This window comes from Podarcis raffonei, chromosome 4, assembly GCF_027172205.1.
Source record: "Podarcis raffonei isolate rPodRaf1 chromosome 4, rPodRaf1.pri, whole genome shotgun sequence".
In the NCBI taxonomy this organism is placed as follows: Eukaryota; Metazoa; Chordata; class Lepidosauria; order Squamata; family Lacertidae; genus Podarcis; species Podarcis raffonei.
In genome coordinates this window covers 14,094,719-14,116,479 of record NC_070605.1, presented here as the reverse complement: position 1 = coordinate 14,116,479, position 21,761 = coordinate 14,094,719, and the positions used below count along the sequence as shown (strand labels likewise).

At 43.0% G+C, this 21,761-nt stretch overlaps 1 protein-coding gene across 27 annotated transcripts in view; it reads left to right on the top strand.

Annotated features, from left to right (window-relative positions):
• The window catches only part of DLG2 (discs large MAGUK scaffold protein 2), an 891,570-nt gene that overhangs the window by 728,708 nt on the left and 141,101 nt on the right, over positions 1 to 21,761 (top strand). For all 27 annotated transcript variants that reach the window (XM_053385482.1, XM_053385478.1, XM_053385484.1 and 24 more), the window contains one exon: positions 8,276 to 8,378. In XM_053385482.1, the coding sequence (XP_053241457.1) occupies positions 8,276 to 8,378 (103 nt within the window). The remainder of the gene's footprint in view (positions 1 to 8,275; positions 8,379 to 21,761) is intronic.

Here is a 21,761-nt window from a genome sequence, read left to right as displayed (position 1 = left end):
AAATAAATCATTTAGTGTGACAGCACCTACACTTTGGAACTCCCTGCCACTTGACATCCAACAAGTACTTTTTTGGTACTATGTTGAAGTTATATGTGTAGAAGTTACCTCCTGTTGTTGTTGTTGTTGTTGTTGTTGTTTAGTTGTGTCCGTCTCTTGGTGACCCCATGGACCAGAGCATGCCAGGCACTTCTGTCTTCCACTGCCTCCCACAGTTTAGTCAAACTCATGCTGGTAGCTTGGAGAACACTCTCCAACCATCTCGTCCTCTGTTGTCCCCTTCTCCTTGTGCCCTCCATCTTTCCCAACATCAGGGTCTTTTCCAGGGAGTCTTCTCTTCTCATGAGGTGGCCAAAGTATTGGAGTCTCAGCTTCACGATCTGTCCTTCCAGTGAGCACTCAGGGCTGATTTCCTTCAGAATGGATAGGTTTGATCTCCTTGCAGTCCATGGGACTCTCAAGAGTCTCCTCCAGCACCATAATTCAAAAGCATCAATTCTTCGGTGATCAGCCTTCTTTATGGTCCAGCTCTCACTTCCATACATCACTACTGGGAAAACCATAGCTTTTACTATACGGACCTTTGTTGGCAAGGTGATGTCTCTGCTTTTTAAGATGCTGTCTAGGTTTGTCATTGCTTTTCTCCCAAGAAGCAGGTGTCTTTTAATTTCGTGGCTGCTGTACCTCCTGTTAGCTCTTTTTTATTTTTAGTCATCTTTCGAATGCTTTTAAATACCTGTTTTTAGCTGCTTTCTGTTGAAAATCTCAAGGTTTTTGTTTTATGTTTTTGTAAGCTGCTTAAATGAAGGTTGTTGTTTCTCCAGTCAAGCAGCATACAAATTCTGTTAATCAATTAGTTGTGGGAGAAAGTAAAGTTGTCCTTCGGGGCATAGGAAGCAACTTTTGGAGCAGGTCAGAGAAACTGCTCATCTAGCTTTGTTCAACTATCAGGAGGAGTTTTGGGGAATCGCATCTCCTGCTTGCAAGTTTCCTGTAGGTATCTGATTGGCTGCTGTAAGATGCTGGACTAGATGGGTCCTTTCAATCTGATCTGGAATGGCTGTTCTTGGTTTATCCTTGCCTTTTCTGACAAGCAGTGGCTCTTCCGGGGCCAGTTTCTTGGGGAAGATGAGAGCCACACAGCCCCATATAATAATCTAGCAAGCAGGTATTGACTTTCCATACCCTTATTATGGGCTGCACCTTCAAAGGAGAAACCTGTGGAGCACTGGGACATGAACACACCTTCCGCTTTTACCACAGCTGCAACAGTGTGAGCTCTGACTGCAGTAAGCAGGTCGGGGCATACACCGGTACTGTGAGGGGCAACGTTTGGCTACACGACCCCTGAAAAGGCTTGGAAGGAAGCTCAAGTCAAAGGAACTTCGGCAGTGTCTTTTTGGAGTCCCGGCACCCCTCGCTGAAGGAAAAACAGCAGAGGTGGGGGGGAATACAGGCACAGAGAAGAACATCAAACAGACCGGTGAAAAGCCTCACATCACTGAAGCAGCGATAAGATGGTAAAATCTCTATTTCTATATCAAAATAAACGTAAAGTGGTAGCAGCAGTAATAAACCTAAAAGGAAATAAGACAAGGGGAAAAAAGGGAACCCAGGAGGGGGAATCCCTCACGGAGCAAGTAAACCCAAAACAAGATAAAGAGTAAAAATAGCAGAGGAGAAGTAATGCTATCACAAAAGTAAAGGGAAGACAGAAGAACTATATATATATATATATATATATATATATATATATATATATATATATGGAAAGAATGTAAAGAAATCACTCAGATTGCAATTAAACTATTTGAAAAACACACTATCTGAAACGGACTTACTACAAAGTGCAAAGCAGTGCAGGCTGCCTGTTGTTGGAGCTGGGTGGAGTAAAGCAGCTGCTTTGAAACTGAATGTCCTTAAAGGAAAGATAAGGACAAAGGAATAAGGAATGCTGTGGGGGAAAGGAGGGGAATTTCACAGATAAGATAAGATGGTGTCACGGGTCTGAAGACGCTGAGCAATCATCAAGAAGGAGGAAGAAGGAGGAAGTGACGAAGACAAAATAGTAAAAGAGAGGATTAAAGGAGGGCAGAAGCTGAGTTAATAAGAACACAGTGACACCCAGTGGACAAAGTAGGAAAAGCAGTAACAAAGGAAAATTGGAACAATAGAAGGACATCTGGTGGTTGGAAAAGAGAACGCAAAATGTCTCATGCAATTAAAGAACAGACTGGAACTGGAAATCAACAGCAACAATTAAGAAGAAACTCAGGCCTTGAAGAAATGGACTTGAGGGAGCTTATTATTAGTTTGAAACTGGACTTGGGAGGATTGAGAAAAGAGTTGGAAGAAAAAATCAACACAATTGATGGGAAATTGGAAAAATTAGAAAACACAATGAAAAAAATGAAAAAGAAAATGAAGAAATAAAGGAAAAATTAACAGAAGTTCTAGAAGGAATGAAGGAGACAGATAAGAAAGTGCAAGAAATTAAGAATAAGAATCAACAAATGGACGAGATGGTGAAGAAAATTAGCAAAGAACAAAGGGAACAAAGAAAAGAAATGGACAAATTGAAAAAGGAGACGGAGGAACAAAAAGCAATCCAGGAAGCTACTGGGGATGCGCTAGCAATGATACAGATGCAGATTAAAGAGAAGACTTTGAGATTCAGAAATGTTCCAGAAGAGGAGAAGGAGGATATTTGGAAGAAGATGATTGAAACTTTAGCAAAGTGGCTACATTTACAGGAAAAAGACATAATAGAACAGACAGAGAAAATCTTCAGAGTGAACTCAAGAAAAGCAAAAATGAACAAATGGCCGGCAGACTGCATCATTGTATTCACATCGAATTGGATGAAAGATAAGATCCTCCAAGTAAAGAGTAAGAACAAATTAACCATAGATGGAAAGGAAATAATAATTTTACGAGAAGTCCCACCTAGGCTGATAAAAAAGAGACAGCAATTCCAATTTCTAACAAAAGCACTAAAGGCCAAATCAATATCTTTCAGATGGGAATACCCAGTGGGGATTTCCTTCAACTTCAAAGGAAAAAGAAGACGATTTGAGACATTTGAGGAAGCAGATATGTTTTGGAGGAAGTATCGAGGAGAATTAGGAGGCGGGAAAAGTGAAGTAAGAAATGAGGAAGGAAGAAATGGAGAACTATCGGATGAGGCGGAAGAAGAAGAAAAAGCTCAGCAAAGGGTGGAAGGTTAAAGAACTATGCCAGTGGTAAATAATCAGACCAATAGCTATTACAAAACCCTTCTCCTTTACCACTGCAGATAACTTAAACTCTTTCCATTAACTTTATAATTTTTTTAACTAATAAAGAATGAAATTTAAATTGTTATCATGGAACGTAAATGGTTTAAAAAATAGGAGGAAGAGGCAGAAAATAGAACGTATCTTAGAGAGGCAGAAGTGGGACCTTGCTTGTTTACAAGAAACCCACATCAATACTAAGCATAAAAGACTATTGGTAAAACCAAAGTTAGGGGAAGAATTCATCGCATCTCATGTAAGAAAAATGAGGGGGGTTGTAATGTATGTTAAAAGCAAATATGAACCAGAATTGTTATATGAAGACAAAGAGGGGAGGATTGTAATAGTCAAAATATCAATAGAGGGGGAACCAATTGTAGTAGCGGGAATCTATGGATCAAATAAAAGAAAATCAGAATTCTATTTTAAAGTAAGATCATTATTAATGGAATATATAGAATTGAGAATTATTGTGTTAGGGGATTTAAATGGAGTAATGGAACCAGAATTGGATAGATCACAGAAGAAGAGGGGGGGAAATGAAGGGAAGTTGCCGAAAAGCTTTATGGAAATGGTAAAGATTTTTGATTTAGTGGATATATGGAGATATAAACATCCTGTCGAAAAGGAGTTCACATATTTCTCAGAACCAAAAAATTCGTATAGTCGAATCGACAGTATATGGATTACTAAGGATATGACAATTGAAGCAGAGAATGCCGAAATATTGCCAAAAACACTTACAGATCACAATCCAGTATTATTAACTCTTAAAGGAAAAGAGGAGAAAGGGAAAAAAAGGTGGAGAATGAATGTTTTCATATTAAAAAACGAAAAAGTAATACAAGGAGCCAGAAAGTTGATGAAGGAATATTTTGAAAACAATTGGTTAAAGCATCAATGATTAAGTGGGCGCAAGATATTGGGAAAAATATTATGTTTGAACAATGGGAAAAATTGTGGAAAGAAGATATGAAATTCACTATGTGTTATATACTGAAAGAAAATTACCTTAAAATGCAACATAGATGGTATTTAACACCTGAAAGAATAGCAAAAATGAATAAAAATTGTAGCGATGTCTGCTGGCGATGCAACACGGGAAAAGGTACTATGATACATATATGGTGGAATTGTTTAAACATCAAACAATTTTGGGAAACAATATATAATGAAATGAAAAAAATGTTTAGATACTCATTTAGGAAAACACCAGAAGGCTTTCTATTGGGAATAGAACCAGGAAGCCTAAAGGAAGAAGATAAGACCTTATATTTATACGCAACAGTAGCAGCAAGGCTATTGATTGCGAAAAACTGGAAAAGTGGTATAATACCGACAAAAACAGAGTGGCTTGCCAAATTATTGGAGCATTACAATATATCCAAAACAATGGAAGAAATTGGAAGGATTTCAAAAGAAAAGATAGATAGGGACTGGAAGGTGTTTAAAAGATACTTGCAAAATCATATCGAAAAATCAGAACTCCTATTAGAATAAACAAGTTCCGTTTCAAATACTGAAATATCAAATAAGATGGATAATAAGGTGTAATAGAAAAAGAAGTATGAAATTAGGCTAAAGGTGTGTGAAAGAAAGTAATAGAAGTGGAAAGAAATTGTAATTGAGTAGATTGGAAGTCGACACAAAGGTGGGGTGAGGGGTGGTGGATGGTGAAGGGGAAAGGAACTATTTGTGGGATTGAGTGTAAGTATGTTTGAACACTTTTAAGGATTGTATGAAATGTATGTTTGTATGCTTGTATATGTGTATTAATGATGAACTATTTTAACAATAAAAACTTATATATATATATAAAAAGAACACACCTGTGGTTCACTAAACTTCATACAGGCTTTCATTCCATTCATTAATAGCTTCCCCGCAAACTCCACCAGGTGGCAGCACAGGATTTGTATTAGTTTGGGTATTACAGCAGTTAATAACTTGGTTGAATGGAAATCTGAGTAGTAGCTGCATTTTCTGTTCAGCAATGGAAGCTGTTCACATTGAGGATACTTGTACACATTGTCTGATCTGTTTCGGGGGGGTTATAAATACATTCCCAAACATTCTCCTTTTGAGAAACTCGTAGGAGTTAGATAACTGAAGTTAAGAAAAACCCATAATCTTATACTATGTGATACTATGCTGTACACAAATAATATTGGTGGAACCAGGTTCAAAATTGTTAACTAATTAGGCTGAGACTCCACAATATTTTCCTCTATTTCCCATACACCCTTAAAAGCAAAAATCCATTACCCAATCTTCCCAACATGCTCTCTTGCATCTAGCTGGAGGTGCTGTCAAAGTTTGTGATTCCTCTGGTCTGCTATTAATATTATTATATTTATTTGTATCCCACCTGTTTCACAGACTGGGACTCCATGGGGCTTACGCTAATTAAAACAATGCAAAAATATGTTCAAAAGTTCTTTCCCCAAAAATGCCAGAGGCGTTTCTCTTAGGAATAATGGAGTCAGATGTTCCCAAGAATTATAAGAATTTATTTCTCTGTGCAACAACTGCAGCTCGAATTTTATACGCTCAAAAGTGGAGGGAAGGAGAAGCCCAAATGAGGGAAGAATGCAGAGTTGGCAAATCTAACCAACAGAACAAGAGAGCAAGATAAAACTGTATTAAAAGAGGATCGTAGAGCATATGAAGTTTGTAGAGCATATGAAGGATTATTGCAAACAGGTTAAAATGTTAGCAGCTTTAGGATAAATTCAGCAGTATGAAATAAAATGTGAAAAGAGAAGGTATGGAGCGACTGGAATATGCAGTGCTGAAAGATAAATAGAAGGAAGCCATGGAAAGGTGGAAGGGAAGTCAAATGTTTTAATTTTTGACTGCTGAAAATTGTAATGATTTTTTTTAAAAAAAATTAAAACTAAAGCAACACAGGTAAAATACAAAAAAAGCTAAAAATGTATAAAATATAATCGGTAAAAGGAAATAGAATTAAAACAATATAAAAAATAGTAAAAACAGCACAGCACTAATAAATCCCTTTCTTTAAAAAACAAACAAACGGGCAGCTCCCAAAGGCCTGTAGGAATAAAACGGTCTTCACCTGCCAGCAGAAGGACAACAGGGAAGGAGCCAGTCTAGCTTCTTTAGGGAGGGAGTTCCAAAGCTCAGGAGCAACCACCAAGAAGGCCCTTCTCCAATATCTCTACCCACAAAGATTTCAAAGCCCTGGCAGGTTGGCAATGGGAGACTGGGTCAAGGTCAGGATACCAGCAACTTGCAATGTTCACCTCAAATAAAGGTGAGAATTATGTTCCTCTGAGCCAGGGTTCCTCCGCCCACCATCTTGCTTTCAACAGCTCAAACCTACATCTGTCAATGATTCTCCGATCCCTCAGGTTGCCAAGTGCTGATCAGTTTGGTATGGTTTCGTTATAGCACGTTCAGCCTCGCTTGTGCTCCATCATCAGGCATGTCCAGTTCCCTCCCTTTTGTCTCGCCTCTATTTACTTATTTCTCACTTTCGCATCCCGCCTTTGCACCAAGAATCTCGGCATGGCGTACACGATTCACTCCCTTTCCATTTTATCATCGCAACAACCCTGCGAAGTAGGCTAGCCTGAGAGGCGGTGGAGCAGCTTAAGGTCACCCAGGGACCTTCGTGGCTAAGTGGCACTTTGAAACCCTGATCTTCTGGGTCCTGGTCCAGCACCTTAACCCCACTGCTCCACGCTGGCTCTCCCATGTACTCTTCTCGCATAATAATAATAATAATAATAATAATAATAATAATAATAATTTATTATTTATACCCCGCCCATCTGGCTGGGTTTCCCCAGCCACTCTGCGCGGCTTCCAACAAAACACTAAAATACAATAACCTATTAAACATTAAAAGCTTCCCTAAACAGGGCCACCTTCAGATGTCTTCTAAAAGTCTGGTAGTTGTTTTTCTCTTTGACATCTGGTGGGAGGGTGTTCCACAGGGCGGGTGCCACTACTGAGAAGGCCCTTTGCCTGGTTCCCTGTAACTTGGCTTCTCGCAGTGAGGGAACCGCCAGAAGGCCCTCAGCGCTGGACCTCAGTGTCCGGGCAGAACGATGGAGGTGGAGACGCTCCTTCAGGTATACTGGACCGAGGCCGTTTAGGGCTTTAAAGGTCAGCACCAACACTTTGAATTGTGCTCGGAAACGTACTGGGAGCCAGTGCAGGTCTTTCAGTGCAGGTGTTATATGGTCTCGGCGGCCGCTCCCAGTCACCAGTCTAGCTGCCGCATTCTGGATTAGTTGTAGTCTCCTGCCCCCGCTTGAAATCTCTGCTGCAAAAGTCAGTGCCATGCACTGTGTTCTCAGACATGCAAAGGTTCCCCACTCCTACACGTAGCTCCTAGCCTGCCCTCTCTCTATTGTTAGACCATCTTAATTCCACCCCTGACCTTTGCGGATATCAACCCATGCTGCTCAGTTCTTTGTCTGCAACAACTCTCTGCTGTTTTAGAGGGTGCTTAGACACGCATACACACCACTGCAAAGGTTTTTAGCGTTCCTCCTCCTACACGCTTCCTCTTGCTTTGCCTCCCATGCTCTCTCGCTCTCGCACACACTTCAGACATGCCTAACCAAAAGAAAAACACCCCAAACAAACAAACAAACAAACCGCTTTCCTCACCAAAATGAAATTTGCTGCCCTTCCTGCTGCATAATTCTGTGGACATTTCAGGCCTTGCTCCAGCTGGTGTGGATTTTAGCCAGCCTGGGCAACTTTGACAACAACAAAGAATTGGCACCATACCGTTGCTGGCCTTCAAGAGGTGCAAAAAGACCTTTTATTTCTTAAATGTATATAAAACCACACTCGAGAGGCCTCAAAGCAGCTTTCTGTTCTAAGAGGGAGGGAGGGATGAGAAAATCTGTCTGCTTCTGCCCCCTGTCGCTTTCACGTGTTTTCAGTCCATAATCCCATTTCTTCTTGTTTGAACTATGGAACGCACTCATGTTTCTTTGCTTCTCCTCTCCCCTTTGCAGGTGAATGGGATCGATCTTCGTGGTGCTACCCATGAACAGGCTGCTGCAGCGCTCAAAGGCGCAGGCCAGACTGTGACCATTATAGCACAATACCAGCCAGAAGGTAGGCTTGCCAAATGTCAAGAGATGCTAGAAATAACTCTTTAACGATGGAAAACACCATCCTTCAAAGTGGGATCTGTTGTGCAGGAACGTTTTGAGTTGTATCCAACTAAGCTCAACTCCAGAATGGAGCCGTGGACACAAACGGGCCTGTGTTAGACAAGCCTATTATTTCCAGTGTGTCTACTCTTGAGTAGGACTAACATTGGTGCAGCCTTTTGTTGAATAGAAAATATAAATTAATTTGAGCTTCAAAAATTTACTCCCCAAAATTCTGCTATTTGGCTCTCATCAGAAGTTTTCAGGACACAATTATGAGCCACATGGAGTGGTTCTGTGTCTCTCTGTTTCCATCGGGTTGGAAATGGTTTTTCCCTTTTGTGTTCCTTTGGTAGCCTATCTCCCTCTGTGTTTTATTGCTTATGATTGTGGGTACCAATTGTTACAAGGTATTGGCTGGGAAGAGGAATAAATGAAGTGCTAGATAACTGTAGCAAACAGATCCTTTCCATCTTCATGCTAAAAAGAGAAATTAGTAGTGGCCAACGCTAGAAGGATATTCTGAAGATCAGTGCATTTACACATCCTCTGCCTATTTCGTCATTTGGTTAGATGTGTGGCTACATAAACTGGGCAGTACAGAACCACAGCTGTTCCCATGTTTGTACTGCTTGATCCGCACTCATGTTTCTTCATGCGATGATGGGCCAATAGCTTTGATCACACAGATATACTTTATAACTGCTAGGTTGGCAGAAGCTGGGACAGAGCAACAGGAGCTCACCCCGTTGCGCAGATTCGAACTGCTGACCTTCTGATCAGCAAGCCCAAGAGGCTCAGTGGTGTAGACCACAGCGCCACCCACATCCTGATAAATGACGGCTCCCTCGGCCTGAAAAGTGCGATGAGCACCACACCCACTAGTTGCCTTTGACTGGACCAGGGGTCTTTTACCTTTTACCTTTACCAGAGAAAATTAGAATGGGTGCTTGCATTTGCCAGCACTTAAAAAGAAATGAACGTGATTGTGTAATGGCTGTCTTGTCTCCCATTCATACAAGTGAGAAGCTGGGCCTTCATTTCATCTGGAAGGCTAAATCCAGACTAGCTCCACATCTGCAGATTGGTAGCAGTAGGGGGAGCCCTAGTCTTGCAAGTTGTGGGGCGCATTTTTGATGCTTCTGACATGTTAAATTGATGTTGATGAAATGACAACAGAGCAGTCTCCCCCACATTTCTGATATCTACAGTGCTCCCCACACACCCCGTGAAGTAGCCTTGCATGGACACTTCCTCTCCAAACTAACCTTGAACGAAAAGAGGTCTCCCAAACATATTGCACCACTTGCAGGGGGGAATTTTTATTTTCACACCACCGCCTGTGGCTGTAACAGAGCACCACTTGTTGCCTGACATTTCCCCTTGAATTCTCCATTAACAACAGCAAGCAGGCACCAATAGGACCTCCATCACCACTGTGGAGACCACGGTGCCACTGTTGTCATCAAGGACAGTGCCCCTTCAAGTTTTGAAAACCACACCACCCCAGTTTTGAAGTGCAAGTTCTGTAGTAAGGTAAAGGTAAAGGGACCCCTGACCATTAGGTCCAGTCGTGACCGACTCTGGGGTTGCGGCGCTCATCTTGCTTTATTGGCCGAGGGAGCCGGCGTTTGTCTGCAGACAGCTTCCAGGTCATGTGGCCAGCATGACTAAGCTGCTTCTGGCGAACCAGAGCAGCACACGGAAATGCCGTTTACCTTCCCGCTGCAGTGGTACCTATTTATCTACTTGCACTTTGACGTGCTTTCGAACTGCTAGGTTGGCAGGAGCAGGGACCGAGCAACGGGAGCTCACCCCGTCACAGGGATTCAAACCGCCGACCTTCTGATCGGCAAGCCCTAGGCTCTGTGGTTTAACCCACAGCTCCACCCGTGTCCCTTGTAAGTTCTGTAGTGAACCAGCACGAATTCTAAAGTGCCCAAGAGTTGGAATTACCAACCCACAAAGAACCGTGCCTGGTTCTTTATTGGAAGGAGGCAAGAGCAGATCTTAAACAGAGACATCAAAGGCAATCTCATTGGTGGGCAAGTCATTCTGTTTCATTATTTGTACTGGGAGTGACTGCATCATTCATTCACATCCCATGTGGAACCTCTGGCTGTCCAGAATACAACTCCCATCAACCCTGACAACTGGCCATGTTGCACTACATGGATTGAGAGGTAATGAGATATTTGTCCGGAATGCAGGGACATATTTTGATCCTCGTGTGTCTGAGATTGCCATAATTGTCTGTCTCAAACAAAGGTTGATTTAACTTCCTTCTACTTAATGTTTGGGTCAGTACAAACATTGCATTAGACGGAGTTTTTGTTATGGACAGGGCTGCTTATTTTTTGTGCATTTGAGTGGGAGACACACACACACACACACACACACACACACACACACACACTGCAGCATAATGCCCCAAACGACTTGCTGCTCACACTTCAAAACATGTTAATTTGCATAGTGTGCCACATTCCTTAACTCTAGGCTAATGTCTGCCAGTTCAGATTATTAACTGTTTTAATTTTTCATAGCTAGCATTTAATGTTTTATAAGTTGTTATATTGTACAAGTTGATGCATTTGTCAATGTGCTAATTGTCTTTTTAAATTTGGTCATATTGGCCTCTTTCTATTTATAGTTTTTACGTCAAATACGATTTGTTGCATACGTTCAAATGGTTCACACACAAGTTTTAATGGCCTCTGACAAAACAAGAATAACTTTTAATGCGCTAAATAGATAAAGATTTATTGCTTTATTCCAGTGGAGTCTAACAAGCATATATCAAGAAAATTGCACAGATAAAAAGCTCAATAGACATTTCAATACTGAAAAACTACAATGCAGTAGTTTGCTCATGCTCTGTTTCCAGTGCAACAAAGAAGGACTAGCAAGGATCAGCCCATGCAATTCTACAGGGGGAAAGTCAGGTCATTGTCTGGAACTGGCAGGCAAAGAAGAGGACAGTGATAGGCAGATACAGCATCTACTAAAAGGGCATGAGACAGTATTAAGGAAGAGCAGCTCTTTCAGGACCCTGGACAGGTCCTGGGAAAGAGACAATTTGCTCAGACCTGTGACAGGTGGTAACTGAGCCCTTCCTTAGTTCCTGGTCTCATCTACCTCTTCCAGGCCCTGCCTCCTTGGTGGAGAATGAAAATCCCTGAAAGGAAAGCTCTCTGGCAAGAGCCTGGCACTCTGTTATTTGTTGTCTTGTATGCTACCTGCAGTGGTAGGCAAGTATATGAGGCCCTTGGGTGAAAGGGTGCCGCTCCCTGCAGATCTAAGTGATCACCAGCAGATTGGGTCATGGTAAAGAGCTCATGAAACATCATGGCTAAGAGACCCTGCTATGAATGGGGAAGTCTCTGTTTTGCCTCTTCTATGGCTTCTCTAGATGACTTTAGGCAAGCCCTCCATCTCAGCCTCAGTGGCTACAGTGTGGGGATCATAACACTGAAGTGTAATTACAAGATTGCTCTAAGGACTGAAAGTTAATGTATGTGACTCATTCTTTATATTCTAAAGCACTATATAAATGCTTCTCTTTCAACATTTAAAAAAATGCATGTCAATTTGGGTGGGGGGTAGACTTAAAAAGAAAGATACACAGTGATAAAACTATCACCTTATAAAAATCACTGTGCCATGCATGCTATGACTTAAAAGGAGGTGGAAAAAATCTACAAAATTCTTTTTCAACATTTATGAATCCACGCTACATGGAATGAACGATTTGTTTTACACACTGCTTTGAATCCTAACATGCAGTTATCCAATATCTGTTGTTAAACTGTTTGCATACGACAATGCGATGGTAATGCATATAGTTATTTGCACATTTGTGCATGGATAGGCAAAGAAAATATATTTTCAATGCATGGGTTAGGCCAGCAAAGATAATACTGAACCTATAGAAAAATTGGGTGTCCAGGCTGGTCAGGCATGAAGGAAGAGCAACTGAGATATGCAATATATATATTCAAGAGAGATAAGGCTGATATTGGGGAGAGGGAGGTAGAACTGCGTCCTCTCCATACTGGAAATAAACCTGCTGCTGCCCCATAGGAAGCTAGAATATCTCCTAGGCAAGGTAATGGGTGGGAGCAGAAGGTGTATTTCCCATATGACATTGCTGTAGGTGGGCAGGAACAGGAGATGCAGGGAATCTCTGCTTCCTCTTCATGCATGGCAAGACAATGTCCAAAGTCGTACTCAATCAGTGGTCCGTACACTTGCATTGTGCTGCAATGCAGCATCTCTGCAGTGGTCCCAGCAAAGCAACACTTCCCAGGGTGGGGAAGCACATTCAATCAAGTCTCAACAACTATAAATCTTCCAAGTCAGCCAATTAGCACCCTGTTTCAACAGCGTCTGTGAATGAAAGGAGTTCATTAATTTCCAAATCCAATATCCAGGGAGAGCAATTGACAGAGGCGGTGGTTAGACGTAGAAATTTCGCATTTGGCATTATCATTCATTTAGTCACCTGGGGGATTTGGTGGGGGGGCGGTTCTCACATGCACAGTTCCTGCTTTGGTTTCCCTTTGTCGTGGCTGCAGCATTGAGATAGCAGCTGTGTCTATTGAATAAACATCAGAGGATTTGCATGGGAGGGTCGTCTTGAAGGCAGCGCTATAGCTACAAAGAAAACTGACTGGGGGTATTAGGGATGGCAAAGAATGATGCAGTTTTAAAGAACTGGGAAGTAGCTAACTCAAACCTATAGTTTACATTTTGTATGTCTCTTTCAAATTCATTCAAAAGCCTTGCAGATAGTTGTCCTTCATGCACCCCAAATCATTTGCTGTCTTCCTTTTGAGACTTCTGCTCAGTACTCTTTCGGTGTGTGAATTCTGTGCTTGGGATGAAATTGCATCACTCTGCTTCAGCTTTGTCATTCTGCTCCCTGTCTGCATTGCATTTGGGCTTGGATAGGTGAAGCCTCTAAATCTGAGTCGATGGAATGTTCATTAACACTCCCTGCTAGGCACAAAGCAAAGAATGCTTGTAGTCTAGTTTGATGAGGGAACAGAAAGCTGTCAATGTGCCTGGGATTGAAACTCGACGCAGGTCTGAGAAACAAGGGCAGTTTTCTGAGGAATGTGGGGAGGCCCTAAGAGGCAAAAGAATTAGAGGTGTAGGCAGTTCAGAAGCAGCAACAACAACAGCAACAACAACTCAACAACATAATTTGGGTGTGTCAGAGTATAAGCATTTCTTAAAATTTCTTGCTGAGTGTCTGCATGAATGAGGAACTGTCAGCCACAGAAAAACCCAATGCGTTGGAATATATCAGATCTCCAATAACAATGGGGGCAATATTCAGATAGCTGCTGCCTCCACTCTTGGAGGCAATATTCATTTAAATACCAGTTTCTGGGCGTCACAATTGAAGAGAGAGCTGTTCTCCTCCGATCCTTGTTGTGGGATTTCCATAAGCATTTGATTGGCCACTGTGAGTACAAAATGTTGGGTGAGATATGTCTTGGAAGCGTTCTTCTCATGCTCTTATGAACAGGCTCAATTAAAAAGTGAAATTTAGAAATATATACAGGCTGAGCAAAAATTGCAGATATGCGACTGAATTCCACAGAGGCTTCTGCTTGGGTCTTTTCAGAGCTCTGGGCATGTAGTATATGGTCCAAAGCAGGAACTTGAAGTCGTCTTCTGTGTTGGCATAAGGGGTGAATTGCATGTTGCTGCAACTGAAAACTAAAGGAGCCTATATGAAATGCACTTGCATAAATCTTGGGGGCACCCCCCAATCTGGAATATTGCGTGTGGTTCTGGTCACCCAATCTCAAAAAGGGGCATGGTCTTTCTGGGGAAAGTCCAGAAAAAGACATCCAAAATGCTGACAAGGAGCATCTTCCCTATGGGGAAAGTCTATATTACGTGTAGCCAATTTGGTGCCTTCTAGATGTTTTAGGCTACTGGCCGTGCTTGCTGGGGCTAATGGCAAATGCATCAGGCTTGGATGGCTCTGCATTGGCTACCTCTGGTTTAAAGTATTCAGAACTTTTAAAGTTTAGGAGGAAAAGGCAAGGGGTATATGATAAAATTCACAAGTCATGTCTCCTAAAACAATAAGGAAACTGGAACATAGCTACCTTGAAAACTGAAGCTCTTCTGAATTTTGCAATACACTTTTACAACTAGAAAATATGTATAATGATGTGATTTTAAGGGGAAGTGTGCATGAAAATGCACATATTGGTGAGAACAAGATAAGGAATGCCTTGTATTTCAAGAAATGGGTTTCAAAAATTTGTGTTTTGGGGGGAAATCACAGAATTGTAGAGTTGTAGGGGACCCTAGGGTCATCTAGTCCAAGCCCAGGAATCTCAACCAAAGCATCCATGACACATTGCCATCCAACATCTGCTGAAAAACTCCCAAAGAAGGAGAGTTCAAGGGAGACCGTTCCACTGTCAGACAGCTCTTACTGTCAGAAAGTTCTTCTTGATATTGCGTCGGAATCTCCTTTCTTGTAACCATTGGTTTGGGTTCTACCCTCCGGTGCCAGAGAAAACAAGCTTGCTTCATCTTCCATGTGATGGCCCTTTAGATATTTGAAGATGGCTATTATATCTCCGCTCAGTCTCTAAGTGTGCACTAAAACACTGAAAAATTTCTGTGAGGGTGTTTTAAAATTGGACAGCCAATCAAAATCTATATGGAGCCGTGAAAACCTGAATTTAAGATTGGGAAAGTGTGAAACTGAGAGAAATCAAAACTGACAGATTCATCCAACCTTACCCAAAGGGTAGCTATTATTTTGTAAAGCTTCCGGTACTGTATAAATCAATGGCACTATATAAATGTTTAATAAAAAATAATGAATAATAATTCAACCCAGCATGTCCTGGAACTAATTGCTGCACAGGATATTCCAAGTTGAGCTATTGCCACATACAGACGCAACTGTATTACGGTACTTTTTGAGGCATTCCTAAATTGCTTCCTGGTTTACAGACTCACTGCGACTGAAACCCCTTGCAGCAGCACAGCACATAAAAGTGCAGTTACTGGGAAATCTGGTTCCTTGCAGGGAAAAAACGTTTGTGAAAATACGTTGCAGCGACATTAGCTGTAGAAGGTTTGAAATAAGTTATGGAACTTGAAGTATGTTCCTTGGGTAGAATGGGTAACTTATTTCATCCATGGGAATAATCCACTCTGTGCTGTCTTTTTCCAGCTTGATGATGATGGTGGTGATTAATTTATTTATACTCCGCCCATCTGGCTGGGTTTCCCCAACCACTCTGGGCGGCTCCCAACAGAATATTAAAAACATGATAAAACATCAAACATTAAAAACTTCCCTAAACAGGGCTGCCTTCAGATGTCTTCTAAAAGACAGATAGTAGTCTATTTCCTTGACATCTGATGGGAGGGCGTTCCACAGGGTGGGAGCCACCACCGAGAAGGTCCTCTGCCTGATTCCCTGTAACCTCACTTCTTGCAGTGAGGGAATTGCCAGAAGGCCCTCGGAGCTGGACCTCATTGTCCAGGGTGAAAGATGGGGGTGGAGACAGAGTCTCAGGGTCCCGGAAGAGGCCAGACTGATACCCATTGATAGAACAAAGGCCACACCCCAAAGAGCAAAGTCACAGACAGGCAGATCAGCACCCTGGAGAGCTCACAGCTCCAATGCTTGCCAGGACTCACTTAGGGAGAGTTGTTGCTTCTGCATCTAAGACTTATGAAGGCTGTCTGCCTTGAACCTCCTGTTAGGCCCACCTCTCTGAGGAAATGTCTGCTCTTTTAAAGGGGCATGGTCCTGAGAGAAATCAATAATAATAATAATAATAATTCTGCATCTGTTGGTTCTTCTAGCATGGATGCAGTGAGGGTTAATTGGAGGAGTGCTCTCTGAGCTAGAGGAGTCCATCCAAGTCACATCCTTTAGACCAGGCATGGCCAAACTTGGCCCTCCAGATGTTTTGGGACCCATCATCCCTGACCACTGGTCCTGTTAGCTAGGGATGATGGGAGCTGTAGTCCCAAAACATCTGGAGGGCCAAGTTTGGCCATGCCTGCTTTAGACTCAGTGGCTAGGAGTGCTGGTTGGCTCCATGGATGATGCCTCCTCTTTCTCCAGCTCTGCCTCTGAGCTGGAATGAGGACTGTGCCCTGGGAGCATGATGCATTCCTCTGAGCATCCTAATTGTAAACCAACAGATCACAGCTGTCAACCACAGCAGCTTCCTTGAGGACTGCTGAACAACTTGAGCATCTACGATTGTATACAATTCTCCTTTTTTGTCTTTAGATAGAAAATGGAAATCGAGTGAGGTGGACGTATGTCATCATGAATAGGCAGTGATTATTTTAAATAAGCAAGTGGGTTTTGCTTTAACATTTGGGCCTCTTGTTTCCATCTCCGGTGTTTCTTCAACAACTTTTTTAAAAATGGTTTAATAAACAGACTGGTGCTAAAGGTGGATTATTAATATCCTCCAGGAAGTGTACATAAATTGGATTTGATTTCTTGGTTTGCTTTCTTCCCTCCCTGCACATCATTGAGTTTTCTAGCTGAGCTACATTTAATTTGCAGACATTGTGAGTTTACTGTCTTATATGGAACCCTAGTCTGGAAAATGCTCTGGTTATAGTTCCTCCTGAGTGATACTCAGGTCTCATTCATGCTTCTGTTTGGTCTGTGACTTCTTGGCGTGAGTCTGTGCAGTTTTCCTTTTTTACTGCCACTTCCCCCAGCAAAACCTGTGGTTTACTGCTGAATCAGAGCAAACACCAATCAGATTTTCTATGGATTGACATTTGTTCTGATTCAGCGGTGAACAGCTCAGGTCCGCAATACCTCAAGGACTGCCTCTTTCCACATGAACCTACCCAGACCCTGAGATCATCTTCTGAGGCCCTCCTTTGTGTGTCGCCTCCTCGAGAGGTCAGGAGGGTGGCAACACGAGAACAGGGCCTTCTCTGCAGTGGCTCCCCATCTGCGGAATGCTCTCCCCAGGGAAGTTTGCCTGACGCCTTCATTATACACCTTTAGGCACCAGGCAAAAATGTTCCTTTTTGACCAGGCTTTGGTTGACCTGATCAACATCCCATACCCTTTTAAAATGTGGCTTGGGGGGGGGCTATTATTGGGTTCTTGCTTTCATTTTTATTTTATATACTGTGATCTTTTTATGTGAACCACCCTGAGACCTCCGGGTATAGGACGGTATATAAATTATAATAAAAACAAACAAACAAACAACAACGATGGCTTTTCCCAAAGAAAGTTGTAAGGCAAAACAAAACCCTGTTGGACTTATGTCTAGAAGTCAGAAGAAAACATGGGACAAAGGGAAGTGTGGATGAACCTTCAGAGACTAGAAGCCTGATGTTTACAGATGTGCACTGCATCTTTTGGACTGAACTCTAACTTAGACTCATCACTGTCTCCACACCTGATGGAGATTCTGGCGGGTGACTATTTGGAGTGCATCAGATCTACCAACTCTGCAGACTTCTTGAGATAGGCATCTTCCAGCGTAGTGGTCTGAGGGTGTGTCTCAGTGTTCATTGACTCCTCTTAGTCCCTATAGATGTTGGATCTGGCAATGGGGGTCTTTTCTCTTTTGCAGTGTAGAGGTCTTGCTTGGTTCCGGATATGGGCTGGTCCTAACAAGGAGATGGTGGAACATGACATTAGGAAATCAAAGTTCTATTAATTTTTGCACATTAAGTATACATTTATACCATTAGGAATTCAGATTTCTGTTCTCTTCTGAAAACCAGCTCGTGATTTTAGCTGCTAACTGTAAGATGTTAAAAGTGTTTTAGTGACTTGTTGTGATTATTTTTTGGAGGCTCATGGTCAGGATCCAGTATTCAGTTGTGCATTCTTTGCGTACTGGGGCACAGCATTCCTCCCCTTTTTTATTTGGTAGACTGATCTGAATTGTAATCCTTGAATTCTACCACTAGGTGGTGCCATATTTCTATTGGTTTCAGCATATTCAGGGTAATTAATACTATGTTTCTTATCGTTATAATCATCTCCATTTCTAAACCTTTCTTCCTCAAGATCCCAGGGTAGCTTACAGCATATACAATAAAACAATAAAACTCAATATAATGACATTAAAAGGATAATTTTTAAAGCCAAACCATATCAGTACAGCAGATGGACCTTTTCATTTACAGCTGTCCTTGCTGAATTGCTTTCCCAAAAGCCTGTGTGAAGAGGTGTGTTCATAACGGGTGCCCAAAACCACAACAGAATGCGAACTCAGTGTTTTCACCTGTTCTTTCACTAACCGACTCTGACCAAGAAGGTATCAATTGCCCCTTTACTTCTACCTACTCCTTATGAGTTCATGACGCGAAAGCCCTTAGTGGGGAGTACCACTTACTGCTGATCTACATGGCAATTACATTTGTCTCTTGGGACTGATGTTCTCTGAAGACCTGATACAGAGTTGTCACCCTCTGGAGGTGTCTGCCTTGCATAGCTGTCAACTTACAGATTTGAAAATAAGGGACCAGCAGCCTCGAAAATAAGGGATCAGCAGCCAAAATAAGGGATTTTCCAAGGAGCACAGGTATGTTCAACTTCTGAGCCCCTCCAAGCCAAAGGCAGAAAACCCAGCCAGCAGCCAAACGAAGCCTCAAGCGGTGGTTCCCACAGCGCAGCAACCCGGCAAAGGGGATGCAGCAAGGAAAACCACCATCACCTCTCTGCTGGGAAGCGCTGAGCAAAAGCGAGTCCCCAGGCAACACGGCCGATTTGATTGGCACAAGGCATGCAAGCTCCACCCCCCAGTCGTTCTTAGACTCCTTATTGGGTGAACAACGCAGCCAAGCAACACAGTTGGAGCCTCCCTCCTCCCTGGCCGACAGGGAGGGAGGGAGAGGAGCTGCTTCCTTTGAAACCCTGGAAATTTAAGGGACATCATAAGTAAGGGACAGCAGCGGGACACAGCGCTGGGATAAGGGACTTTCCCGCCAAATAAGGGACGGTTGGCAGCTATGCTGCCTTGTGCTCTGGCTTCTGAGCAGCTGAGGATCTCCAGTAATGCGCATAGAGCAGGGGCAAAAGCAAGGAGGTAGACGTAGTGTTGCCCCTATTGGAAGCCATCTCTGTCCATTCTACAGCCCTCGGTCATAGACCACATGGGGAGCACATGTACGGATTGATGCTCTTCTAAGTGATCCAGATAATGCTGCAGTAAATCACATCATTTTTGTTTTAAGCCTCTGAAAACTGGCCAGCTATGACACATGGTGTGGGGTTATGTAACTAGAACGCCAAGCAGTCAGGCTTCAGAACTTTCTCTTCTGGAACACCGACACCCTTTCCAATGCAAGCCTAGCTGACAGGGACCGTGTTGAGGAGGGCTTGCACTGAGGAGGAATGGTAGGAGCCGCCCTCTCCCCCTGACCCTGAATCTTCCCAGAGCAGGAAGACAGTATAGATTTGGAACAGTGGTTTGCAGAGGGGCATAGTTCAGAAGGCAGAAGCTGGGAAATACTGGATGGGGAACAGCTAGAAGAAACACTGGAAGAGAGAGGGTCAGTGGCGTAGCGTGGGTTGTCAGCACCCGGGGCAAGGCAAGTAATTTGCGCCCCCTAACCCTAACCCCCAGATGTTGCGCCCGGTGCGGCCGGCCCCCCCTGCACCCCCCACGCTATGCCACTGGAGAGGGTTAACAGATTCACAGTCGTTGGACAGCATTCCTCCACCACCTTCCCCAATGTCGAGAACAGAAAGCGCAGAAGGTAGGAGCTCAGATTACAAGCATAGCTGTCAACTTTTCCCTTTTCTTGCAAGGAATCCTATTCGGAATAAGGGAATTTCCCTTTAAAAAAGGGAAACGTTGACAGCTATGATTACAAGACGTAGGAGTGATTAATGGATTAATAGGGATGGAGGGGGAGTATCCCTTAATTGGGAGCACCGCCATTTCTAGGGAGATGTGTTCTTTTGTCTCTTACTGTGATTATTAAAGAATCTAACTGGTAAAACGTTCCTTTTATTTGATCTTCTTATTTACTACCACGAGGGAGGAAGCTTATTCCCTGAAGCCTGACACTAGCTTGCTTATACTCTCTGCCTCTTGGCTACAGTGCTAGACCTGCCTGAGCGTTGTGACAGCTGATCACAAGAAACAATCTCTGCCCATGGTGCCCATTTAAGCCCTGGCATCAGAGCCAGGTGAGCAACCATCTCTGATTCAGCAAGGCTACCTAAATTCTTGCCGTCCCCCCCAGACACTCTTGGATCGTGGCCATTGCCTGTATTGGGCCATGCACTTTGGAGGGGCCTATTTTTTATTGCCAGACATCCCATTCGGGTCTCAGAACCCAAAGGCCTTGAGCCTGACTTTTGGGGAGGGGACTCCATTCACAGGGAATTGATAGTATGTGGAAGGATCGCCTCACAGAGCTAAGATGGGGACTCTTTTTTCTATTGGGGTCTGCATGCTGGTGGTGGAGGAGGCCACAGCCAGCGGCGGGTGGGGCTGGACACCAATGTAAGAGGGTCCCTCTATCCCATTATTGTCTACAATGACTGGCAATGGGGCTCCAGGCTTTCAAACATGATCCTCTCCAAACCCTACTTGGACATTCCAAGGGGTGAACCTGGGACCTTCTTCATTCATTCATTCATTCATTCATTCATTCATTCCATAAATAGCAACACCCTAGAGGTCCCGGGCCCTAAGGAAGTCAGATTAGCCTCAACCAGAACCAGGGCCTTTTCAACACTGGCTCCGGCCAGGTGGAACACTCTGTCTAATGAGACCAGGGCCCTGCAGGATCTGATTTCTTTCCGCAGGGCCTGTAAGACAGAGTTGTTCCGCCTGGCCTTTGGCTTGGAGCCAATTTGATTCCCTCCCCCTCTTTCTTTTTTCGTTTCTCCTCCTGTGGTGGGGCTGCATTTTAATGTTTTAATGATTTAATGTTGTATTTTAATCTTGTTTTTCAATCAATTTGTTTTTATCAAGTTGTTTTTCAATCAGTTTGTTTTTATATCGGTTGTTAGCCGCCCTGAGCCCAGTCGTGGCTGGGGAGGGTGGGTTATAAATTATTATTATTATTATTATTATTATTATTATTATTATTATTATTATTCAAAGCAGATGATCTGCCACTGAGCTTCGGCCCTTCCTCCTAATGGGTCATAGAGACAATGTGCCCCCTTTTTTCTCTTCCTGCCACCCCTTCTCTCCATTTTTAGACTGAAGGCCACATGAAATTAGCTCAAGGGCCACCTGCAGCTCTCTGATTTTAGAACCCCCACCCACATCATAGAGGGGGAAAGCTAGATTTAGTTATGCAAATCTTTCCTTGGCTCGTGATAGGGAAG